General features: G+C 33.0%; 6 protein-coding genes and 1 non-coding gene across 8 annotated transcripts; 5 read left to right on the top strand and 2 right to left on the bottom strand.

Annotated features, from left to right (window-relative positions):
- Positions 1–431: 431 nt before the first annotated feature.
- LOC106431885 (gibberellin-regulated protein 4) lies at positions 432–3,705 on the bottom strand. Its single transcript, XM_013872725.3, has 4 exons — positions 3,483–3,705; positions 1,269–1,307; positions 1,130–1,163; positions 432–823 (listed from the first exon to the last, which is right to left on the bottom strand). Exons 1-4 carry the CDS (start codon positions 3,546–3,548, stop codon positions 642–644), a joined length of 321 nt encoding a protein of 106 aa, XP_013728179.1. The 5' UTR covers positions 3,549–3,705; the 3' UTR covers positions 432–641.
- A 2,841-nt stretch (positions 3,706–6,546) lies between these two features.
- Positions 6,547–7,867, top strand: LOC106431869 (50S ribosomal protein L27-like). The gene is made up of 4 exons (XM_013872710.3): positions 6,547–6,750; positions 7,043–7,153; positions 7,250–7,374; positions 7,455–7,867. Exons 2-4 carry the CDS (start codon positions 7,057–7,059, stop codon positions 7,698–7,700), a joined length of 468 nt encoding a protein of 155 aa, XP_013728164.1. The 5' UTR covers positions 6,547–6,750; positions 7,043–7,056; the 3' UTR covers positions 7,701–7,867.
- A 482-nt stretch (positions 7,868–8,349) lies between these two features.
- On the top strand, positions 8,350–9,877 carry LOC106431865 (40S ribosomal protein S9-1). Its single transcript, XM_013872706.3, has 3 exons — positions 8,350–8,495; positions 8,650–9,031; positions 9,534–9,877. Exons 1-3 carry the CDS (start codon positions 8,468–8,470, stop codon positions 9,715–9,717), a joined length of 594 nt encoding a protein of 197 aa, XP_013728160.1. The 5' UTR covers positions 8,350–8,467; the 3' UTR covers positions 9,718–9,877.
- A 1,073-nt stretch (positions 9,878–10,950) lies between these two features.
- On the top strand, positions 10,951–11,698 carry LOC106443118. The gene has a single exon (XM_013884714.3). It carries the CDS (start codon positions 11,005–11,007, stop codon positions 11,440–11,442), a length of 438 nt encoding a protein of 145 aa, XP_013740168.2. The 5' UTR covers positions 10,951–11,004; the 3' UTR covers positions 11,443–11,698.
- Positions 11,699–12,088: 390 nt separating this feature from the next.
- On the bottom strand, positions 12,089–12,162 carry TRNAV-CAC. The gene has a single exon. It is a non-coding gene; the product is annotated as a tRNA-Val (tRNA).
- Positions 12,163–13,778: 1,616 nt separating this feature from the next.
- On the top strand, positions 13,779–17,054 carry LOC106431855 (tyrosyl-DNA phosphodiesterase 1). Of its 2 annotated transcripts, XM_013872696.3 has the most exons (14): positions 13,779–14,035; positions 14,131–14,310; positions 14,401–14,589; positions 14,662–14,799; positions 14,875–14,935; positions 15,013–15,089; positions 15,167–15,523; positions 15,588–15,722; positions 15,794–15,943; positions 16,008–16,111; positions 16,177–16,230; positions 16,315–16,405; positions 16,493–16,715; positions 16,794–17,054. In XM_013872696.3, the coding sequence occupies exons 1-14, from the start codon at positions 14,021–14,023 to the stop codon at positions 16,859–16,861; spliced, it is 1,842 nt and encodes a 613-aa protein (XP_013728150.2). In that variant the 5' UTR covers positions 13,779–14,020; the 3' UTR covers positions 16,862–17,054. The 2 variants fall into 2 exon arrangements, with proteins under 2 accessions (XP_013728150.2, XP_022567364.2); XM_022711643.2 differs by lacking the exon at positions 16,794–17,054 and having other exon boundaries at positions 16,521–16,639.
- Positions 17,055–21,047: 3,993 nt separating this feature from the next.
- LOC106443117 (transcription factor PRE2-like) lies at positions 21,048–22,444 on the top strand. The gene is made up of 2 exons (XM_013884713.3): positions 21,048–21,345; positions 22,081–22,444. Exons 1-2 carry the CDS (start codon positions 21,217–21,219, stop codon positions 22,234–22,236), a joined length of 285 nt encoding a protein of 94 aa, XP_013740167.1. The 5' UTR covers positions 21,048–21,216; the 3' UTR covers positions 22,237–22,444.
- The last annotated feature ends 2,427 nt before the right edge of the window (positions 22,445–24,871 follow it).

Here is a 24,871-nt window from a genome sequence, read left to right as displayed (position 1 = left end):
CTGGGGCAATGGGCATTTCTGTGTTTCTGGTATATGATATGGTTGGGACGTAGATCATTATCCCTATGCTCTGTGTTCTCGGCATTTCTGTGTTTCTGGTTATGATCTGGTTGGGACTTGGATCATAGTTGATAAACTCTTGGGACTGTTACTTCCATCAAAATCCCTTGAACTCTGAAAGTTTATTCAGTCTAGAGTTTTATCATGGATGTTAGTTCAACGTAGAAGATCCAATTATGTGAATGAAGGAGGAAGTAAGAGTCAATCTGGTCAGGAAGGTTGAAGGAGAAGAAAGTAGATTTGTCTGCTCATCTCATAGATGTACCAACTTGTACATTTTGGTCTTGCAAGTACGTTTTCTTGTAAGAGAAGCAAAGCTAAGTATGAGATTGTGTATTTGTTTGGGGAAAATTATTTGAAACACACAAAAATATTTAAGAAAAATATCATTCATAGGCCACTCTCCATTTTTTAGGATCTGAAACAAAATCCCAAAGGAGTGACATAACATTACAACATTTAGGAATAAAATAAGATGAGAAAAACATAACAAGCATTGCTCAAAAGTGAATAAAATTATCATCAGTTCATTTTTTTATTATAAAAAAGGAACAATATATCAAAAACGATTAGAAGAGGTTTTAAGGGCATTTTGGTCCACCCTCTTGAGTTTTCCAGTTGTTGTAGCAAGAGCAAACTTGTTTGTTTCCATAATACCCCGGAGGCACACACAAACACTTCCTGCAGCATTTGTTGCAGAACAAAATGCAAGCGTTGTGGTATTGTGTCTGGCTACACCTCCTATCACATTCCTTGGGGCATTCTGTTCATTTCACACATCATATGTTTTAGACATAAATTAACTGAATCACGTGAAAAAAAACAAGGTGAACGTTCATGTCATTCGGCCGTTTAAGGGTCCCACGACAGTGGGTTGCTTTGACTATTGGCCCATTAATCACGGGTAAATTAGTTTGTATCAAATCATTTAAGAGGCTACAGATCTGACCAAACAGTCCACTTAACAATCCACTTTCAACTTGTTCAACTGTTTCTTTTTTTATCGATTTGTTTTTTCTTTTAATTTAATCCAGATTATTTAAGAAGAAACTGTGAAGTAAACACTTACGGGAACGTTTCAAGCTTCCTGGTCCATATCGTTTCTGAATGTTATCCAAAAAGTTGAAAGCCATTAATCACATTTGTTAAGAGATAGATAGGTAAAAACTATTAATTTTAAGGCATTCAGTTTGAGGAGTAAGGCTTACCGGGTTATACTTCACTCTAGATCCACTTGAAGCCATAACCTAAAGACCAAATAGAGTTCAAGAACGTTTAACATCTCATAAACAAGGCAATCTTTAAAGTATCACACCCTTGAGTGGATCACATCCTACTATATAAAAGGAGCTAAATCATTGCTTCCTAAACCTATCCACATGTGCACAAATATTCAGGACCAACCAATATGCAAAGCCATTACGAAGTGGGCTTGCAATTAAAAAAAAAATTCAACAATTCGCAGCCCATTAGACCCATCTCCTAGCCCACTCCCGAGCCACTCTCTCATAAGCATAATCCCGTGTTCTAAACATCCCGTGTTAAATTTCTTAAAACACTCAACCGGAATTTGATTAATTTATTTATTCCTTTTCTACATACTTCTCTTTTTGTCTAACTCACTTCCTTTTTTCTTTGTGAGTTTCGAGAATATCCCCATTCATAGGTCTGAGATCCACATCTATGAATTCTTAGAAATAGTTTAGAAAATATATTTATATAAATATTTTTTTCTTGAATAATATTTAATTATAATTTTTTGTATCTTTTTAACTTTTATAATAAAAATATTGTTTTCAGATAGCAACAAAATATATATAAGAATTATCTTATTTTTATATTTTTTATAATTTTATTATATTATTTTAGAATCAAATATTTAATATTAATATAACATATAATTTTATATGATTAAAATAATATTCGTTTTTAATTATATATAAAATTCATTAAGGGTATTGTTTTAATTAACACATTAGCGAATCAGTTAGAAATTAATAATAAATCAAAAACCTATCTAAAAGTCTAAAACCTAATAAAATATGACAAATAAGAAAAACTAACTAAATTTTAATATAAAATAGAAATTTAATATTATTAAAATAAAATTCATTTTTAATATATATATATATAACATTAATTAAGGGTATTTTTTAAATTAATAAATTAGTGACTTAGCTAAAAATAAATAATAAATCAATAATTTAGCTAAAACCTAATAAAAACATGACAAATAAGCAAATTTACTAAAATTATGGATAATATAAAATATGATTGATTCTTTAATACAAAATTAAAATAAGAGTTTTGTTAAATAAAATATAAGTTTGCCGTATCGGTGTTACAAAAAAAACAATCATTAATAGTGTCGTAGGAATTATGTCTTTCCCGTTAGCGAATAAAATTAAAGCAGAGTGTTGGAGGATAGCTCAGCGTATAGACGAGATTATGGAGATTGATATGGGAGTTGAGGTAACGGACACAACTTTTCCTACGTAAAGAAACGCTCCTGCTAGACATCCTGGATAAATGAAAGAGACATATCTCGACTTGGCTTTGTGTTAATGGATGGTGACTTTCCAATGCTGTTTGGAGCAAGGGCCGATATACACGCACCAAATCACCACTGCAAAAGCTGAAGGTTTACTATGGGCAATGCAAGTGATACTGAAGTTTGGACACAGAGAGATGGTCTTTCAATCGACTGTGAACAACTGGTTATACTCATTCAAAAGGAGGAAGATTAGCCTGCATTGGACTCGGAGCTCGACGAAATACAGGCTGTATCCAACGAATTTTCTGAACTTTCTATTGCCTATATTCCTAGATCTTTAAAATTCCGTACGAATAGCCTAGCAAAAGGTGTCCGATCACGCGCATCTCGATCAGGTTTTGTAAACCCTTTTGCACCAAGTTGGCTAGCCCCACAAGCTAGCATGAGGATGCCAAAAAAGAGAATAAAGTTGAAAGTGAAACTAAATATCCCAATGAACAAATTTATCAGAAGTTCATATTTATGTAGATGTCTATATGGGACAAACAATTTTTTAGACAATTATAGAATATAGTCACGAAAATCAATCCTAAAATATATAATTTAAGAAAACTATTTAAACAAACCATCAAAATTTTCAATATTACACCAAATAAGAATATAAAGACCAACTATATTATCGTCGTGTATAATGTGTTGTGGTAAGATTCAAAAAATTAACTTACTTTACAGTAAGGAAAAATTAGATTTTTAATTCCAAATTTATAGTAAAAACATAACATTTTAGAAAACTAAACAATTGACATAATAGTACAAAAATATGAAAAAAAATCAAAATACTATCCGCGCGTAGCGCGGACAAGGACCTAGTTATCTTAATGAATTCAACAGGAAAGTATATGAGATGACTAATAAAATGAGAAGTTACCATGGTTTGAAGCAAGGAGAAGACAATGAGGGCCAGGAGGAAGAGAGCTCCATATGACTTAGCCATGTTTTGTTTAGGATATTTTATCCAAAGAACCAAACACTCCTCTAAATATCTCAAACTAGTTTGAGGTTTGAAAAGAAGTGTGTACTGAGAGAGGAGTTTTGGTTGAGGACCCTATGATGTTGCATATAAGCTATATATACACACTCAGTTGCTTCTACTAAATTATTCCGTGCGGCGGTACATATCGTTATTACCATATTTCTCGAACTGAAATTTGACACGTGTACATTTGTCACTTGCTATAGCCTAGGTAACTAAACTGTGGTGATGGTTTGGTTGCACATGCTTTGCGAGAAGATTAAGTATAGTTTTGAATGCAATGTTGTGTAAAATATTATGAACTTTGCATAGATTTAGGTGTATTAAAATCTAAGAGAGATACTATTAGTGTAAGTTTCATATGCTGATAAATGATATGCTATAACTTATGTTTGCAATCTCACAGATTATCAGAGTAACAAGAGGATATTAGTCATTGTCTTTAAACCAAACAAAAAGGATAACCAGCAATATATTTTAAGAGGAAAAAGAAGAAATGGACGGTGCATTGAAGAAGGAGACGGGAGTTAGATCTGACCAACGGTCTCCCAACTGTAAATTGTAATCACAATCTTACTATACTATTGTTAATAAATACTATATTACTTGTTGACGGATCATAATTAACTAAATAAAGTTTTAGAATATAGTCAAGACAAACTCATTACTCAATTCGTATTTCTTAAGACTAATTATTCTTGTTTTATATAAAATCAGATCTAGATCCCCTGTTATGATCAGGGGTTTTTGGATTCATTGCTTATTTCAACTAAATCATTCAAATCTATAGATGAGCAAAATCGTGTAGTTCCACCAATAGATATATCATTTTGTGATATGAAAGAAAAATAAAATCAAGATTTACAAAAAGCAACTTGAAAGACATGCAACAACGCAAAACGTATATACTTTTTTTTTCTTCACAAAACGTATATACGTACACATGCATACACAAATGACAAATTCATTCACATCCCAACTTGTGTACTGCGTGAATATCAGATCATGTAAAGTTGTGTTTTTTTTTTATGTTCAAAAAAAAAATACAAAGCTGTTTTTTATACGTAAAATAAATACTAAAAAAGTTTGCTCAAAAAAAGGTTTGAAATGAAAGAAGAGAAGAAGGCATGTGCAGTTAACCAGTTCCACATGCTCAATGCTCACCCAATTATTGTTTTGAGTCACTCTGTTAGGAGAAAAGGAGGGAACATAGGGATATTTTTGGTTTAAGATATACTACTATTATCTTTTCTATAGTGAATAATAAACGAATAAAGTCAATTTTACCGGAAATAATAATAAGTATATTTCTTTGGTTGAATAAAAATGTAAGACTTATCTCCAAAATAATTGATGTGACACAAAATTGATTGCAAGGGTTATTATAAGAAACCTGTAGGGTCGGGGCACGGCACGGCCAAGCACGGACCGTAGAAGTGTAGAACCCTTAACAAGAATAAGCATTGAAATATCAAAATATTTGCATAAAAAGATTTCAAAGCATGTGATGGATCACATGGGATATTGATTACTGTCTAAAAAAGCATATATATCATGTCAAGTTGTTCAAACACATGCATACATATTTTAACAATATTTAGAAGTAAAAGATAGTGATCATCATGTCAACTTGCTCACACATACGGCCCTAAGATATTTACATGACCATTATAAACTGTGGGCAATTTTGGTTTCTTTCCAAAACTTGAGATTTTTAAACGAGACCATTTTTCTGTGTCACAGTGTTGTCAAATATATTTTTACATTACACACAATGCATGTTATGATACACGAATACGGAATAACAACTGCAAATTTGATCTCAGAGGTAAAACTTGGTTGATAATCATTCCTCCAAAAAGTCACAGGGAAATTTTGGCTACTTTGAAAATTGACACTTTGTGTTAGATTTGTCATTTTGTTTAGAATACTGTAGATACAGCTTGTGCTTACTAAAATGATCAATGACATTGTTTTCGAACAACGCATTATATACGGTTTTTGGCTCTAAGTGTGCAACGACAATGAAAGTGTTTCACCACACAGTCACTGGTTCATCGACTTTACCCAATAAAATGAATGAACTTACCATAGAGTCGCTCTCCTCTTCAAGCTTGAAAGCAGGGGCTGATAGTGTCGTGAGATCTTTAGCAGTAACTGATGCAAGGAAGGAAGTAGATGCCTTTGCTACCCTAGCTGAGAAATATGTCTTGCAAACTTCATATTCGATTTTTGTTTTGTTTACTTGGCCACGAAAGAGTTTATCTCCATTTTCCTGAACTCTACTGGTTCATCATTTCATCCCCTTTGGTTTCTAACGTTGAAGCTTCTCAACAAATTGAGCACTTACCCTTATCAAGGTGAAGACATCTTTTCATGCAAATGTCTCTTCAAATATCACTAGTTTTCCAAAATTTAGCAAAAAAAAAAAATATCACTAATTTTACAACAATGATCTAATTAAATACTACTACACTTTTTTTTTTGTTGTTGCAAATCATCTAACTCCAATATATTTGTTGTTTGGATTTAGCTTAATTAAGCACACTTGTTGGAAACATGGTTTCAAGTTGAAACTTTCAACTCGTCTATCCTTTCCTTCTATGCTTTATGCTTTAGAATATTGTATGATGTGTTGCTACTTGCTACTTTCTATTCTTGCTGAACTGTATCAAATTATACAATTTTGTATGTAAAAATAAAAAAATAAAAATACAATTTTACAATTTTGTATGTAAAAAAAATAATAACCAGTGGTGGTAGTCCAGTGGCGCTTGAGGGATTAAACCCAATACGGCGAACCCTGGTTCGAACCCCGCTGGCCACACGGATATGGGCTATTGCTTTCGGTTCATTTGAATGCCCAGGAGAGGGTCTATCCGTGGGCTGTACCTCCACCCGGGGGTTAGGTCTGTGTCTTTAATAGACCCGGGTTTAACCCTTTTCAGTTCAAAAAAAAATAAAAAAATAATATCGAGAGCAATTTTTTTTTATTTTTGATCCAAATTAAAGTGTAGGGGTGATAATGTAAAAAATGGGAAACATCAAGGACCCACTCTGCCTAAAGTTGACACTTGCGAGTGAGGGTTTACAAGCTACGCCATTTCCCTCTCGAGCCGTCGCCGTCTCCGTCGCCATTTTCAACTGTAATCGAAAATTTCCGGTAAGTATCTTCCCTTCTCATTACCCCGCATCCGATTCGATTTCGTCCGGGTTGCAAAAATCCATTAGGAAAATTTCGGATTTGATCGCCAATTCATATAATTAGGGTTTTTGATAGACGGATCGAATCGAATTGAAGTCGAATCTAATGTGATTGATTGTATTTGAGTCTGATAAGTTATCTAATCGTTGCGCAGAAGACCAATGAGTTGTACACTTGATGCAGTTATGCATTTTCGAATTTGAAGTGGTATAAAAAGAAAACTCATTTGCTCTTCTTTTGTTAATTGCAGATTCTGAAAAAAAAATGAATTTCTTCAACTCAGCAGCATCCTTGTGCAGAAGAGTTAGCTTGAGGGAGCTTATCACCGAGGTTCCTGCTTACGGTGGCAGTGGCATTTCCGGTAATATATATATACTTCTATCAATCTTGTCTTTTGAGTCTGCTTTCGAAATCTATCCGTGTGTGTTTGATGATCCTTGTCTTTTTGATGTTTAAGATGGTTCTTCAAGTGGGTTGAGTTTGGTCTTTAAGCGTTGGGCTACAAAGAAAACCGCTGGTTCCACCAAGAACGGCCGTGACTCTAAACCCAAGAATCTCGGTGTCAAGAAGTTCGGAGGAGAGGTAACGATTACAGCAATGAACTCATTACGATGCAGAGAAACAAACTAATCTTTGCGTGTGTGTGTGTGTGGGTTTTGTAGAACGTGATACCGGGAAACATAATAGTTCGTCAACGTGGAACACGGTTTCATCCAGGAGACTATGTCGGGATCGGGAAAGACCATACGCTGTTTGCATTGAAGGAAGGACGAGTCAGGTTCGAGAAGAACAAGATCACTGGACGCAAATGGATTCATGTTGATCCCAAGGGAGGTCATGTTCTTCACCCTATCTACACTAGAGCTGCTGCCGCCAAGTCGACTAAGATTGAGACAGCTTCGTCGTGAAAAGACAACGATTCAACAAATCTTAAGGTGTCTTCTTTTGTTAGAGCATACGATCTCTTTGAGTTGTGATGGTGTCTTAGAACAGCAACGCTCAATTCAATAACATCTGCTGTTTTATGCAGATGATTGTCAATTTTTTTTCTTTCTGAAGTGGTTTTTATTCAATACTGAACACTCTCAACTTCTAAAGAATCTCGCAATTACTAGGAGAATGTATTCAATGTAATATTGGATGAATGATTTAGAGTTTTATATTTTCACTAAAAAAATCACCAGAAAAAAATTTAAAACATCACAAATCTCTTGAAATCAACTATTTAATGGGAAATAATGAATTTCAACAAATGATCACACGTCTAAAAACACTGGAATTGAAAGAATATTTTAAAATTCACATATGAATAGCAAATGATTTTTTATTTTAATACAAACCACTTAAACTCCAGATTGAATATTGATCTGACTTAAAATATATGTAAAGTGATAATTGATTTGATTTACTACTATATATAGATAGATTCCCTTTACACGGACAAATAAAACTTGGTAACAACAAACAAACATAGAACGAATTGTAATTTGAGCCCAGAGTCCAATACATATATTACAATTAAAACAGGCCCATATATTCAATAAAGCCCATTAAAAACCTAAACTTTAGGGTTTTAGACACTCGTATAAAGCAGTAGAGTTGTTCGTCTCCTCCATTTCTCTCTGGTTGCCCTAGTTTTTCCAAATCGCCGTGTCTCACTAAAGAAGACGAAGCCATGGTGCACGTTTGCTACTACCGCAACTGTAAGTCCCCTCTATCCATCTCTCGTAGAGGATTACTCTAAGCTTTTAATCTAGAATACGTTAAAACTATAGTCTATGTTTATTTATGAATCTCAGACGAATAGATCTGTTTCTGAGATCTCACATTGTTGATTGAACGTGTCTTGTTTGCTAGATGGGAAAACCTTCAAGGGCCCGCGACGTCCTTTCGAGAAGGAGCGTCTCGACTCCGAGCTGAAGCTCGTCGGCGAGTACGGGCTCCGCAACAAGCGTGAGCTCTGGAGAGTCCAGTACTCCCTGAGCCGCATCCGTAACGCTGCCAGAGATCTTCTGACGCTCGACGAGAAGAATCCCAAGAGGATCTTCGAAGGAGAGGCGCTTCTCCGTAAGATGAACAGGTACGGGCTTCTCGACGAGAGCCAGAACAAGCTGGATTACGTCTTGGCGTTGACCGTGGAGAATTTTCTCGAGCGTCGTCTTCAGACTATTGTGTTCAAGTCTGGTATGGCGAAGTCGATTCATCACTCCCGTGTCCTCATCAGGCAGAGGCATATCAGGTAATGGGTGGGTTAAATGTATCTGAATTAGTTTAATTTTCTCTGGAACTTGTTCTGAATTTTTTGATTGTATGTTTTTTTTATTACAGCTTGGTTGTAGAACGTTAAGCATTGTCTGTTTTGTCTTTATAATACCGCATTTTGTTTAGTGTTACTTTTTTTTTTGTAGTAACACATTTTTTGTTAGCATTACTATAAACTAGAACATATTCTGAAACTTATACTGAGATATATACTAAAGTATCGTGTATCACATTTTAATTATGGAAGTTGAAGCATTGTGTTTTTGTATTGAAAGCTTGTCTGAAACTTTATTATTGTATCTTCTGTTTTGGTTTTGTTCATTAGAATGGTTTTACTACATTGACTTTATATATTCTTGTTGAATCATTTTCGTTGCACATTTGTCTTTTTTGGATTCATAGTTAAAATTTTTGAATAGTGTAATCGTCTTAACCTTGTTACTGATCTTGATTTTGGTTTTGTTTCACTATTTTTATAGGGTTGGAAAGCAATTGGTGAACATTCCATCGTTCATGGTGAGACTTGACTCGCAGAAACACATCGACTTTGCTCTAACCAGTCCCTTCGGTGGTGGCCGTCCAGGAAGAGTGAAGAGAAGGAACGAGAAGTCTGCCTCCAAGAAAGCCTCAGGTGGCGATGCTGACGGTGATGACGAAGAGTAAATCTAACTCTCGCCGGTTTTAGCTATGAAACAATCTGCGTTTTGATATTTTGTAGTCTGGAACTTCGTTTTCTGAAGGATTGTTTTGTGCTTTTTATTTCTCCTAAAGAGTTTGTCGAACCTTATGCTTATTTACATTAATCACATTATCTTTAAAAGCTTTCTTGTTTCTTGAATTTTCTGTATGCTAAGTTCCAAAAAATGAAATTATGACACATAAGGAGTGCTTGCGTTTTGCTTCTAAGTGTTTGCGTTTATTTGAAACTGATTGTATGATTTTTTTTTTAATTAGTGATATCGCAGTTAGTGATTACATATGAAATGGACAGTGCCAATTGTTTACTAACACTCGGTATTTTCTCCACACACGTGTTATATTCTATACCACGCGGAAAGCATCTCTCCATAGTAAACAATTAATACAATGGATTTGTTTGAACAACGTCGGTTATTGCCAGCGACACGTAAATGAAAGGGAAGTATCAGTAACCCTCGACTATAGTCTAGAGCCAAAAGGCAACCAAATCAATCCCCCAGTTTTACACGTTCAAAACTTTGAGAATCGTCTTTTAAAATTTAATAAATTTGAGAAAATCTGCTGCCGATGGATATGATCCTTACCCTTCTATGATCAATCATTCGACCATTACAACTCTGCCAATATTATAGGGGATACTTAGATGGTCAGAATAGTATTCATAGTTAGTATATGTTTTTTGAACTTTGATGATTAGTATATATATATATATATATATTTTTTGACTTAATGATGATTAGTATATTGGTATTTTACTTCACTGATTAGTGTATTCTATCGAATGCTAACGATACATATATATTCATATCTGCTAATATCAATACTGACAATAAATAAATACCAGGAGTAGCCTACATCTGTACGAAATAACACGATGTTTGTAAAATATTGTTCATAAACATAATCTAAAGGAGTGTGTGTTACAAAAAAAGACATAATCTAATTATCTAAAGGGAGACTTTGTAGGATTGACGTGGCGACGGTCGTTGGAAGTTAACGAACTAGTTTATGGAAGCTGCCGAATAAAACGGCGCCAGATTGGTCGCTTTCAGATCCGATTTCCTCTTCTTCTTCCACTTCCACACGTCTCACTTAATCTCGGTCAAACGACACACAGAGAGATCCGGTTCGGTCCCCACCATTTTCTCTAACCGACCGCCTCATATAACTATCCACGTGTCAAAACATATATGGTTTAAATTTCTCTTGATGTCATCAATACAGACACGTCAACACTAGCTCAGTATATAAATGAAGAAGCAGGCTCCGCTTCACATGTCTCTCACACTTGACAATAAATTTCAAAATTTCGAATTTCTTAAGAGTTTTTTTTATAAAACGATGAGAGGAGAAGCTGATACTTGGCCAGAGATGGAGGCGGTAGCGAGGAAGATGGCGGAGGAGGTTGAGACAGAGAGCAGTGGATCATCGGAAGCTGAGACGGAGTCTCCGAGATCCGTCGGGCGTTGGGGAGCTGCTCCGATCACGGGGAAGACTGGTAAGGAGCGAGTACATAGCCAGGTTTTGAAGATCAGGGAGGAGGATCTCTGTGTTCTCGTGGAAGACAAAGCTGCGAATGGAAGATTTGTTCAGCATCCGCGTCGTCTCAGTTTTGTCCTGATCTCGAGGCCGAATCTTCCTTGTTCGCCTCTTAGTGGAAAAGTGAGATCCGTCAACGCTGTTCAGTGATGATGATTCGCAGAGATCAAAATCAATCAAAGGTTCGACTTCAGTAGTTCTCTGTATGGATCTAATGATGTAACTGAGCTTATAATATTTATTATTAAATCGTTGAGTTAGTTTTTGATTGTGCATCGTTTTATTTTAATTTCTCTGTTTTTCTTTCTTTTAACTCCTTTTGTTGGTTTTGTTTTCTTGTCATAGTGTCATGTCGTGTATATAAAACCGTGAATGTATATATGAGCTCGTGAAACTTTATGCTTTACCTTTTTTTTACATTTATTTCTCTGTTATGCCTTTATCAATTATGTTCACACATATTACATACCAGAACGTGTTCATGAAATTGGCTGATAAAGCTGGTGATATTATCAAATGGTGATGGTAATTACCTGGGCCGTCTCTTCTTCCCTTTTCACACGTAAAGCTGAAATAGTTGTTAATGCAGTTATATATTACGGGTTAATTTCTTTCAAAAAATATATTACGGGTTAACAAAACGAGCATGGAATGTCCAAGTAGCCTTATAGAGGCCCATAATATCCAAAGCCCAGTAAAAATAGAAGTTGATGACCTTCTCCCCGCGCTGGCTCTCCCCTAATCAATCTGTTGATGACACAATTAAACGGAAAGGCTCTTACATAATGTAAAAAAATGTCTGAGCCCGGGTTCGAACCGGGGACCTCTAGTGTGTGAGACTAGCGTGATAACCGACTACACCACCCAGACTTCGTTGATGACCATCTTCTGAATGATTATTCTATTAGTATAATCATAATAATTGAGAATTCGGCCAAAAAAAACCTCAACTTTACACGAATTGCCAAAACAAACATGAACTTTGGGGCTCGCCAAAAAAACACCAAACTTTCATTGACTTTAGAATTAATTAACAATGTTTTTGCTGACTTGCCAATTTAGCACGCCGTCAACAAATTTAACAGAAATATTTGACGTCGTTTATTATTGACGTTAAGTGAAACGACGTCGTTTTCAAACGAGATGAAACGACGTCGTTTTACACGATTTGAAATTAAAAATATGTAAACCCCTGGATTCGAACCCAGGTTGGTTGGTTAAATAGGAAGGTATTTTACCACTGGGCTACTAGCACTTTTAATGTACTTACTAACATGTTTACTTTTATTTGGTACATATTAAATATAAAAAATTCTCTAAAAACTTAATAAGATCTTTAAAATTCCAAAAAAATTAAAAAAATAAAGAAGATTTTTATAAAATTAATTTTGAAATTAAAATTGAAAATAAATTTTTTCTTTTTAAAAAATAAAAATTCTTCCAAAATTTTCTAAAAAATTAAAACGAACTTTAAATTCCAAAAAATTGAAAAAATAAAGAAATTTTTTATAACATAAATTTTGAAATTAAAATTGAAAATAAAATTTTATTTTTCTTTAAAAAAAATAAAAAATTATTTTTCTTAAAAAAAAATAAAAAAATCTTCCAAAAATTTCATAAAAATAATTTTGAATTAAAATTAAATATTTGTTTTTCTTTAAAAAATCAAAAACAATTCCAAAATTTTCATTTTTTTAAAAAAAATCCAAATTTTTTAAAATTATAATAAAATGCAAAAAATTAAAGTTAGAATTATCAACTTTTTATGTGTGTATAATTAATTTCAACTTTTAGCAAATGTATTAAAAAAATTGAAAATTTTGGAAGATTTTTTATTTTTTTGAAAAGAAAAAATAAAATTTTATTTTCTATTTTAATTTCAAAATTAATTTTATAAAAATTTCTTTATTTTTTCAATTTTTTGGAATTTTAAAGATCTTTTTAAGTTTTTAGAAAGTTTTGGAAGAGTTTTTATTTTTTAAAAGAAAAATAAAATTTTATTTTTAATTTTAATTTCTAAATTAATTTTATAAAAATCATCTTTATTTTTTAATTTTTTGGAATTTTAAAGATCTTATTAAGTTTTTAGAGAATTTTTTATATTTAATATGTACCAAATAAAATTAAACATGTTAGTAAGTACATTGAAAGTGCCAGTAGTCCAGTGGTAAAATACCTTCCCATTTGACCAACCAACCTGGGTTCGAATCCAGGTGTTTACATATTTTTAATTTCAAATCGTGTAAAACGACGTCGTTTCATCTTATTTGAAAACGACGTCGTTTCACTTAACGTCAACAATAAACGACGTCAAATATTTCTGTTAAATTTGTTGACGGCGTGCTAAATTGGCAAGTCAGCGAAAACATTGTTAATTAATTCTAAAGTCAATGAAAGTTTGGTGTTTTTTTGTCCTGCCCCAAAGTTCATGTTTGTTTTGGCAATTCGTGTAAAGTTGAGGTTTTTTTGGCCGAATTCCCCATAATAATTCTATTGCTGAAGCTGTGGTGGTGAGATTGTTGCCGCCGGCGTAGAAAAATCGTTACTTACCGTTACGCTAGAGATCATAAATTTCTTCTTTTAATCGTTTTGTTATGATTTGGGCCAACTTAGAGAAGATCGAGAGAGCTTTTATAGGGTCCCCCAAAACGCTGCGTTTTACTTCTTCTTCTTCCTCTATACGCTTCACTGCAAAAACCAAACTCAGACACTCTCGAAGCTCTCCTTAATGGCATCCTCTCAGGTACTCGAATCAAAGCCCTAATCCTCACTCTCTCTCTCTTCCAATTGCCCAAACCTGAAACATCTCTTTCTCTTGATTCTGTCTCTGTTATACAGGTAGCGTATCTGATTCCACTGAAACCAGACCTAAAGGAAGACAATTCCTCCCCGAGGATAACCTTATCCGAAGGCCCAAACACCATCGGACGCCTCAACGTCTCAACCACCGATAAGCGCCTCAGCCGCAAACACATCACAATCACCCCTTCCGCCTCCGGCTCAGCCTCCTTATCCGTGGTATATAATAAAACCACAAACCCTAAACTTTTTCTCATCGCTAATTCGCTTCTCCGTAATCAAAGTTTGAATCTTTTCTCTATTGGGTAGGAAGGAACGAACCCTGTGGTTGTTAGATCTTCCGGAGAGAGGAAGAAAGTAAATCCACGTGGAGAGGTTTCGTTAGTTAACGATGATCTTATCGAATTGATCCCTGGTCATCATTTCTTCAAGCTCGTGTTGTTGCCACGAGAGAGTGAGAGAGGAAGCTATGAGAGAGCTGCTAAGAAAGCTCGAAAGGTTGCTTACTTAACTAAAGAATGGATCTTTATTTTTGGTAAGCTTTGTTTTGATGTGGTGAACTTGTTCTAGGAAGGAGATGATGTGGAGGCGATTAGAAGTTTTTGTCCAGATAGTGAGAAGCTACCTTCAACGTTTCGGCTTTTGAGTGTTGATGGTTTGCCTGATTGGGCTAACACCTCTTGTGTTTCCATTAATGATGTCGTTGAGGTTAGTCTTGACAGTAGTTTAGTTGTTTTTTGTTCAGATGGTTTTGACTAAAGAGAAGAGACTTGTTAATGACAGGGAGATGTTGTTGCTGCAATTTTATCGAATTATATGGTTGATCTAGACTGGTTGTTGTCAGGTGAGTTTTTTCTCGTAGTTTTAATTGTTTTAGTTCAGACGCTGTTAACTTATTAACTTGGATCACTGTATTGGTAGCTTGCCCGAAACTGGTGAACATTCCTCAGGTTATGGTCGTTCATGGAGAAGGTGATGGTAGGCAAGAGTACATTCAGGTTTGTCATAACCGTTTGCTGATCATTTCTTCTAAATGTCGTTAATGTTAATCTCCAATATCTGTGTTACTGAACAGAGGAAGAAGCCAGCGAATTGGATTCTTCATAAGCCACGTTTACCTATTTCGTTTGGGACACATCACTCCAAGGCTATCTTCCTCGTCTATCCTCGAGGAGTCAGAGTTGTGGTACACACAGCGAATCTGATCCATGTTGATTGGAACAACAAAAGCCAAGGTTTGTGGATGCAAGATTTCCCTTGGAAAAGTGATGATGATAACATAGATACACCTAAAGTTTGCGGATTCGAAGATGATCTTGTCGATTACCTCGCTGTGCTCAAATGGCCTGAGTTTACTGCATGCTTACCTGGTCGTGGTAATGTCAAGATCAATGCAGCCTTCTTCAGAAAGTTTGATTATTCCAGTGCTACGGTACCTTCCATCTCTCTACAATTGATTTGTATACTTACTGTATACTAAGATAAGCGATTTTCAGGTTAGACTAATTGCATCAGTCCCTGGGTACCACACTGGTTCCAACATGAGAAAATGGGGACACATGAAGCTACGGACGATTCTTCAAGAATGCGTTTTTGATAGAGAGTTCCGCAGATCCCCATTAGTTTATCAGGTAATGTTCCATTTCTCTACCAAGTTCCTTTTTCTATTTTGTTGTTGTATTGCTTAAAGAGATTGTTGCAGTTTTCTTCACTCGGTTCTTTGGACGAGAAGTGGTTAGCTGAGTTTGGAGCTTCTTTGTCTTCTGGTATAACAGAGGACAGAACTCCTCTCGGTCATGGGGATCCATTGATAATATGGCCTACAGTAGAAGACGTCAGGTGTTCTCTAGAGGTAATCTTAAAGAATACATTAAATATCTTATGGTCCTTTATTCTAAACTGTGAATTTTGAAAAGGGTTATGCTGCTGGCAATGCAATTCCGAGCCCATTGAAGAACGTGGAGAAACCATTCTTGAAAAAGTATTGGGCAAAATGGAAAGCGGATCATAGTGCTCGCAGGTAACTTAAAGAACCAATCCTTTATGATTACTACTCAGTTTTGATCCTTTTTTGAATGTTTTCAGTCGTGCAATGCCACATATAAAGACATTCACACGTTACAGCGACCAGAAGATTGCGTAATGTTCATAAAGTCTCAATCTTTTAGTTAATAGAGAAGTGTCTGCACGTAGTGATCAGTGTTAATTGTTTTGCTTCGATAGATGGTTCTTGCTAACCTCATCGAATCTTAGCAAAGCGGCGTGGGGAGCACTTCAGAAAAACAACTCCCAGTTGATGATCCGTTCCTATGAGGTAAAGCCCTGGTGTTTTCCACGTGACCAAGTCTTGATCTTTTGCATAACCACTAACCAAGTTTTATTCACTGTGTGACGCTGTTAGTTGGGCGTCTTGTTCTTACCCTCTCCAGTAAAAACACAAGCTTGTAATTTTTCATGCACCGACAACAACTCGAGTACTAAGAAGGTGAAACAAGAGACGAAAGGTGAGGTGGAGAAGAGGAGTAAGCTAGTGACAATGACATGGCAAGGAGACAGAGATTCGCCTGAGATTATCTCACTCCCAGTTCCTTATCAACTTCCTCCTAAGCCTTACTCATCTGAAGGTTTTCTCGCTCCCATTCTCCAACATAGTTCAGTTCTTTGATTCCTAACGTTTTTATTGGCACTGTTATTTTTTTCAGATGTTCCATGGTCATGGGACCGAGGGTACTCGAAGAAGGATGTGTATGGACAAGTCTGGCCAAGATAGTTGTCGTTTTAGCTAATTATGTTATGACTTGAAACTGAGAGAGTGGCTTTGCAGGTTTTACTACCATGACGTTTTAGAATTAGGCATGCAAATTTAAAAAAAATCAACGTTTTACTTTTTTTTTCTTAACAAAACATTAATATATTCTTACTAAAATAACATGATTAACCTAAAGTGAGAGAAATTGGAGACATAGTATTTCATTTTATTATGACAGAAGTGTGTCGTTGGTTAGAAGAAACCTACGATTCAAATTCTTGACATAAAATTACAATGTAAGAAAGATGAATTTTTGGTGGTACATATTCGATGGACATTTAGAATACAAACAGACGAAGACAAGCATTCACAATCAATGTCTTCATTTCCAAGAACACCCGTCCCTCCCCTTTGATGATTTTGCCTATATCATACTGCATCTAACAAAAAGTTGCGACAAAAAAGATTGCTATAATTAAAAGAGTAAATACATAAGTTACTGTTTGACATTGTAAACTAGTCCTTGGATCTTAATAAATAGTAATCATAAATTATTTATTTGATTGAGATCATGATCTTTCTTCTATGTCCTAACCATTCTAAAACTTGCCATGTCAGTAGTTTGTTCAGTGCCTTGAATTAGGATAGAAATGTATCAGAAGTTTGAATAATTTGATCCAGTGCCTTGAGCATTAGGATATCAATAATATCTAGAGAAATGATATAGAATCACCGAATATATAATTAAATTTCATTAGTTATGTTATGGTTTTCATAATTAGAGCACATATATGCATATCTATTATGAACTATACTAGTAAACTAGGTAATAACCCGCGCCTTGCGCGGAATGTGATTATTAGTTTCGTTATTTTTAATAAAAAAAACAATAAATCTGTTTAATCTAGATATTAGTTAGGTTTTACGTTTTTTTGTTTTTAATCTTCTAAAATATAACTATTATTTTAAATTAATATTCATTTTAGTTTATTCAGTTAAAACATTTGATTTTTAGGTTTTTTCGGATAAAAACCTAAAATTAATATTATATGTTTATTTTTATATTATGAAGTTTAGATAGTCGTCATGTCGAACCAATAGTTTCATATTATAGTTTTTAAACAGATAATAGTTTAAGAAAAAGAAAAAAAAATTATTAAGACAAATCATTTCACTACAATTTGGTCAATAGTGAAAGAAACATTAAGAAAAAATATTTCAACTTTCAAAAAAATTAGATACTTCAGCTGTGGTGAATACTTAGTTATAAGATGCTCACATCAAGGTGCACATGTATATTTATGTAAAAAGTATATAAAAATAGTTGAAAAATATATAAAGATATTGTTAATTAATATTAAATGACATTTTTGTTTAGAATAATACATGAAAGATAAAATTAAAATTTATTTAAAATAAAAAGACCTTGACATTGGTCATTTTTTCATCAAAAGAAAATAAAATTACATTCGTAAATAGGGGTGGACACATATCAAGTATCTGGATATTTGGAAGCATTTTTGTCGATTCGATTTTTAGCCACCTAGATATTCGGTGATTCGGATATCCGAAATGTTTTAGAATTTTAAAGAATATTCCATTTGATTCGTAAATAAAATAAAATTTTAAAAATAATTTAATAATAACATTTTATTACAAAAACAAAACATTATATAACCTTTTAATTCTAGTACCTAATATAATAAATTTATATTGTAAAACTGATATAAAGTATAATATATATAACATATATATATACTACATATATAAATAAAATTACATTCGTAAATAGGGGTGGACACATATCAAGTATCTGGATATTTGGAAGCATTTTTGTCGATTCGATTTTTAGCCACCTAGATATTCGGTGACTCGGATATCCGAAATGTTTTAGAATTTTAAAAAATATTCGATTTGATTCGTAAATAAAATAAAATTTTAAAAATAATTTAATAATAACATTTTATTACAAAAATAAAACATTATATAACCTTTTAATTCTAGTACCTAATATAATAAATTTATATTGTAAAACTGATATAAAGTATAATATATATAACATATATATATAATTCTTTTCATATATGTATATATATGCATATAACATATCGAATTAGATATATGTTCCTAAAAATATTGGTATTAGTGATTTGCTTCTTTTTTGGATATTGTATTTTAGTATTTGATTTGTTTCGTAGAGTTTCAAATATCAAGATTTTTTGGTTCAAATCAAAACGGATAACAAATCGAATCAAAATTTATGAATATTTTGCTCAATTTTATCCGTAAACAATAAAAATAATATATATAGTTTAGCTTTTGATTCGTTATCTATTTTTATTCGAACCGAAAAATCCAGAGTTTTATTGGAACTATGTATGTGAGTTTTATATTAAAAAAAATCACAAAATACATAGTGTGAACACATTTATGATTATAGTGTGAACGCGTTAGCATATTTATTATCAAATCATTGTAAAGCTGCCACGTGTCTATTATAATGTGAATGCATTTATTACAATGCTTCTCTTTTAATATATAAGGGATTAGTGATGCCCTGATTATGGGATTTTTTTTTTCTGTTGTTTTTCAAATAATTTTGAAACAAAGGAATCAAACAAAAAATCCACTGCGTAAGTTGTGGATATTTGGTGAGAGTCGTGTTCTCGTGAGACCATCCACTCTCCTTTTGGTCTACTGAGACGTTGAACTGTACAGTAGTTACCTACTTCACCTGTAAATATTCCGAAAGAACATAACATTTTTTTTTGTAATTTATAACCAACGACATCCCTATATTTATTATGTTGAATTTGTAGCACTACAAACTTCTTGAACAAAAGAGTCAAAAGTGTTTGTTGTAAAAAGAGAGAGAGCGAGAAAGAGAGAGTCAAAAGTGCTAAAAACATAGAGATTTTGATGAAAATGTAGAGATTTTGATGTTGTTATCTCGCTACAATGAGAAGAAAAGATAAAAGAAATAAACAAAAAGTGTCATGTGGTAGGAGGGGCGTGAAGGAGGGTGATGCTCCCTGATTATAGGGGAGAAAGAGTGTCATGTCATCACATGGGAGGTTAAAACTTGTTTTTGTTTGCAACAAAATTAACTTCAAAAGTATTTAAAACATAAATAGTCCCACCTTTGTGTGCTCATCAACAAACATTATTCATTAATGTCCAATTCATCACACCATCTCCTTGTTTTCTAGATATATAGCATGCATCTACTCATCATCATCATCATCTTTCATTCACATCGTTGGCATATCATCACCATCACCATGCGTTTAGATATCTACCAAATTCACATCTTAGAAAACTTTCGAAGTAAATGGGTTCGGTGTCGTGTCTAAATTTCATCGAAGGATACACTATCTATGGAGCTATACACACACGTGATAGAGTTTGGACTAAGAATAGCCCCTCCCTACTCCCTAGTGGTTAGGCTATAGATGTTGTACGGTCATCTCAAATGACCTAGGTGAAGTCATTGTTTTTATTTACCCATATCTATAAGTGATTCACAAAATCTTCTTGGTTTTACGCATCATCGATCGAATATATAATTTGATTCTTTCCCTACATATAAGACAAGCTTTACGCTAGTAATAATATATCAAAATCAAGTGATGATATCTCAAAGCTCTTTGTTTCATTGGTTGTAAACGGAAATCAAGTCCCACTGTAAATATTTTTTTTCTGTGCTTATAACAGATTTCAATTGAGATTCTAATTTACAAAAATATGAAATTTATTCCTGTTTCTGGATATTGTGGTAGTTTCACGTTTAGAGTTTAGTCCTTGAAATTACTGATACGTTCTCATATTTTTAGTCCTTGAAATTACTGATACGTTCTCACGTTTAGAGTAATTCAACTAATTTTTTTCGCTCTTTAGCAAAAAAAAAATCTCAAGTATGGTTCTGAGTTCTGACTATCGTTATTTTAGTTATTTTGTTTTTGATATACGACAAATCGTTTAATATAGTTTAATAATACACATATATACATCACAATCTGATAAATTGCAAATCACGTGTATTGTATCCAAGTCCCCAATTCTAAACCACTGCTCTCTCTTATGCGCTTGTCTTCGCATATCGAACATCCCTATTTAAGTTTTATGTATTACTCTCTCTCTCTCTCTCTCTCTCTCTCTCTCTCTCTCTCTCTCTCTCTCTCTCTCTCTCTCTCTCTCTCTTTCTCTCTCTCTTGATGTGGTCCTCGCCCTCTATATAACACCATTATTTCTTCTTCTTTTTCTCCCTTTCTGTCGACAAACACAAGCAATTCTACTTATTCCTAACCCCAGCGAGAGAGTGTTTTCTTAGATACATATACATGCAAATTCTTTTAAGTTAAACAAACCATATAAAAATGTCGTCTGGCAGAAGGTCGAGACAAGCAAGCTCATCATCAAGGATTAACGATGATCAGATCACTGAACTTATTTCAAAGCTCCGACAATCTATTCCAGAGATTCGCCAGAACCGTCGTTCCAACACGGTAAAATCTTCTTATACAATTACTATATATAGTATATACATCTATATTCGTAAGTTTGAACTTTATATATTATAAAATTTACTTACGTATGTTCTTAAACTCGCGTATACAACCAGTTTGAACAATGCATTATAGTCTTATAGTAATTGCATCTGGGAGATTGCAATATGGAGTTTCTTAAAGACTTTTGACCTTCTACCGAACTTAATTTGAGGAGAGGGGAACATATTTCCCCTAACTTCAGCATTAAGCTAATTATAATTAATTATTTTATTTATAATATTGATTAATTACATTGAATGTGAGACGACTATTTTACTTCACGGACTATCAATTTCTCAATACATTTATGTACATCACCGACTTATTCTTTTCATATTATATATTTAGATATCTTAGTTTCTATAACAAGAAAAGGACGAACTTTAGAAGGAACTGTACAGGCCGCTTCTATAAATGGAAACATCTTTTTCTTTTGGTCCACGTCACTACGTATATTTACCCTCAATGTTAAAAATGTGTTGTTTTGTTTGAATTTGAGAAGTTATGAGCATTATCTTAAGCTTTATTGTTTATAACAATGCATCATATATGTCTATATGCTATAGCAAATCAGCAATATTGATCTCGATCTTGTTTTACATTAAGACACACTATTACCTCATATTCAGACTTGTTTTGGACATATATAATTTGAGTTCTGACTATAAAATGTTAATTATTTGAAATATATAGGTATCAGCGTCGAAGGTGTTACAAGAGACTTGCAATTACATAAGAAACTTGAACAAAGAAGCCGATGATCTCAGTGATCGATTGTCTCAGCTTCTGGAGACCATTGATCCTAATAGCCCACAAGCAGCCGTTATTAGGAGTTTGATTAATGAATAGCTAAGATATATGTACTTTATATATCATTTTACAATATCGTTGCGAGGTCTATCCATCAGGGTTTCTGCTTAATTATCTGTTATATGTTTTATATATTAGTTACAAGTCTAGCTAGCTAGGTTTCTTATTGGACCCTATTCTGGTTTTAAATCATGCATGCAACTTAAGCTTTATAAATATATAATATGATGTGAGACTTGTGAGTTCATTTGTAAATCATATTTATATACAGATGAAATATATAATGGACAAAAGGGAACAAAACATGACGTACAATTTCGGTAAATTACACTTAAAAAGGGGGATAAATTACACTATTTTTTTTTATAACTATACCTTTTATAATAGCAAAAATATTCATATATTGAAGTAGAATTTGATATCTTATATTTTTTTAAAAAGTAAAGAAATCTTCTAAACATCAGTTCAAACATAGTACTATACACTAATACACATAATTTATTTCAGTTGATAACACATAGCAAAAAAAGATTTTTTGATGACAAAAGAAAACACATATATAGCAAAAAACAAATCTGCCCTATGGCAGGCTTTTTCAGCCAGAATAGTTGCGCAAATGATGTATCGGTAGAATTTATCTTTTTCGGGTTTCAATTCATTTGTGTAATTATTTACAGTCAAGATGTGTATGCTCCTCAGCCAAAAGTAAGATGTGCGACTCTTTGGTTGAAATGTCAAGTGGCAGGATCACACGAATCTTGCTTATTAATGCTGCAATAAGGACACAAAATAACGCGAAATTAGTAAATTAAACAGTATTGTATTACATTTTTTTGGTGTGTAATATTATTGTATTACATATTTACAAATAACTTAAATCAAATCTTATAAGGAGTTTGTCTTTTGTGAACAGATGTGAAATTTGAATGACATTAATAATTAATTTTGTCGGATAACTGGGATCATGAGCCTCAAATTTTGCATAAATTAGCGTAGTAATTAAGTTACTTTCGCACATGCTATGGAGTGTATAAACAACAAACCAAGTATATGAATTTTACCAAAAAAAAGTATATGAATACGATTATATATATATACACTACTCCTTTCTAATTTGTTGCGTACCCGATGTTTAACGAATTTGCGGACTTCGATCTCTTCCATTTATGGTATTTTTAATTGTAACTATACTACAAATTTTGTAGGTTATTATTATTTCTTTAAATCACCAAATTCTAAAGTTATGGGACACAACTGTAAAATGGTTAAATCGGTTGAAACTGGATATTGTTTTGTAGCTTAACAACTAACGAGACTACACGAAAAATAGTTTTAACTAACCTAATAAGTCAAAGGTTCATGAAAAGTAATTCACTAAAGTAGAGTTTTGTTTAATCGAGTGACACAAATTTCGATGTAAGCACAGTTCCTCATTCGTAAGCTCAAATTTATAGTAGCTTTCCAATCAATAGTCAACTAACAAAACCTGAAATGATTTGTCTACTGTTCGCAACGACTAATATCGATGATCTTTATTTTAATACACCTTACTCGTATCTTTATAGAGGTCCCTATATATAGTTGCAAATATGGTTTGTTTATTTTTTTTTTTTTTGAGAAAGGGCTTAATATGGTTTGTTTTTTTCTGCAAGGAAAATGAATGTGATAGTTTTGCAATTGTGACTGGTATACGAATCAAAATTATAAACTTCTACAGAAAAGTTGGTGGTGCCTAGGTACCCTATATGGTTCCTTAGAGCTGAAACCTGCATTAAAAATAATTTAAAATTAATATGTATGAATATTTGATTTATAATCTCTGACTAAAAAGTTGAGATATGCTCATATTTAATTTATAATGGCAACTACTATACATCTTTAAAACCATTTCTATACCACATCTATATTCATTTCTAAAAAAATTCTAAATTTTTTATATAACTAAGTTTACTCTAATGTTCATTTTTACGAGAGAGTTCTTAATTCTATTTTAGGGAAAATATTGAAAATGTATTTTACTTTTTTAATAAGTTTTTTCTATTTTTAAAATATAGAATAATGCTAGTTCCGTCTCTAGATATTGATGTTTAATAACATTTCTCTATTTTGTCCGTAAAAGTAGATGAACTATATTATATAACATGCATACAATTAAAATAAGACTATTTCAAATGGTTCAATATATATTTTTCAAAAAAAAACAATTTTATAATGGAGTTAAGTTATATTTCAATAGTATTTTATTTTAGAGCGAAAATAAAGTAATGACTAAAAAATAAATGAATTACTAAATAAGCAGTTTTCGAGACATGTTTTGTCAAACCGCCCATAAAAATCATTTGTTTATAGAATAAACCTATTTTTATTTTATTATAAAGTGAACAAAAAGTTTGATTTGAGATGCTTTAAACTTAGGGCATGCATATTGGTGTTTTTGTAAGTGAGTTTCTATCTAGAAAAACTAATAAAAAAACAGTAGAAGAGATAGAGAGCAAAAGAACAAATACGCTTCTTCGCAGAAGAGCTCCATAATAATCGAAAGAGACTAGAAAGCAATCTGACTGTCTCTCATCCACTGTAAGTCCTTTTAACTTTTCTAATTTAATTATTGATCTAACTTATTAATAAAATAATATGAGAAATTCAGTTTTGAGTGATTTACCACTAAAGATGT

The sequence above is a fragment of the Brassica napus genome, chromosome A3, assembly GCF_020379485.1.
Source record: "Brassica napus cultivar Da-Ae chromosome A3, Da-Ae, whole genome shotgun sequence".
Classification (NCBI taxonomy): domain Eukaryota; kingdom Viridiplantae; phylum Streptophyta; class Magnoliopsida; order Brassicales; family Brassicaceae; genus Brassica; species Brassica napus.
This window is presented reverse-complemented; position numbering and strand designations above follow the sequence as displayed.

What these genes read in the sequence shown, in the direction of transcription:
- LOC106443117 (XM_013884713.3), top strand. Translation starts at nt 21,217, where the DNA reads ATGTCGTCTGGCAGAAGGTCGAGACAAGCAAGCTCATCATCAAGGATT. An exon ending in AGAACCGTCGTTCCAACACG is followed by an intron (nt 21,346 to 22,080) that starts GTAAAATCTTCT and finishes TGAAATATATAG; the next exon opens with GTATCAGCGTCGAAGGTGTT.
- LOC106431869 (XM_013872710.3), top strand. Translation starts at nt 7,057, where the DNA reads ATGAATTTCTTCAACTCAGCAGCATCCTTGTGCAGAAGAGTTAGCTTG. An exon ending in CGGTGGCAGTGGCATTTCCG is followed by an intron (nt 7,154 to 7,249) that starts GTAATATATATA and finishes TTGATGTTTAAG; the next exon opens with ATGGTTCTTCAAGTGGGTTG. An exon ending in TCAAGAAGTTCGGAGGAGAG is followed by an intron (nt 7,375 to 7,454) that starts GTAACGATTACA and finishes TGGGTTTTGTAG; the next exon opens with AACGTGATACCGGGAAACAT.
- LOC106431885 (XM_013872725.3), bottom strand. Translation starts at nt 3,548, where the DNA reads ATGGCTAAGTCATATGGAGCTCTCTTCCTCCTGGCCCTCATTGTCTTC. An exon ending in TCTCCTTGCTTCAAACCATG is followed by an intron (nt 1,308 to 3,482) that starts GTAACTTCTCAT and finishes TTTGGTCTTTAG; the next exon opens with GTTATGGCTTCAAGTGGATC. An exon ending in CTAGAGTGAAGTATAACCCG is followed by an intron (nt 1,164 to 1,268) that starts GTAAGCCTTACT and finishes GATAACATTCAG; the next exon opens with AAACGATATGGACCAGGAAG.
- LOC106443118 (XM_013884714.3), top strand. Translation starts at nt 11,005, where the DNA reads ATGAAGAAGCAGGCTCCGCTTCACATGTCTCTCACACTTGACAATAAA.
- LOC106431865 (XM_013872706.3), top strand. Translation starts at nt 8,468, where the DNA reads ATGGTGCACGTTTGCTACTACCGCAACT. An exon ending in CGTTTGCTACTACCGCAACT is followed by an intron (nt 8,496 to 8,649) that starts GTAAGTCCCCTC and finishes CTTGTTTGCTAG; the next exon opens with ATGGGAAAACCTTCAAGGGC. An exon ending in ATCAGGCAGAGGCATATCAG is followed by an intron (nt 9,032 to 9,533) that starts GTAATGGGTGGG and finishes CTATTTTTATAG; the next exon opens with GGTTGGAAAGCAATTGGTGA.
- LOC106431855 (XM_013872696.3), top strand. An exon ending in CTGCTAAGAAAGCTCGAAAG is followed by an intron (nt 14,590 to 14,661) that starts GTTGCTTACTTA and finishes AACTTGTTCTAG; the next exon opens with GAAGGAGATGATGTGGAGGC. An exon ending in TTGATTATTCCAGTGCTACG is followed by an intron (nt 15,524 to 15,587) that starts GTACCTTCCATC and finishes AGCGATTTTCAG; the next exon opens with GTTAGACTAATTGCATCAGT.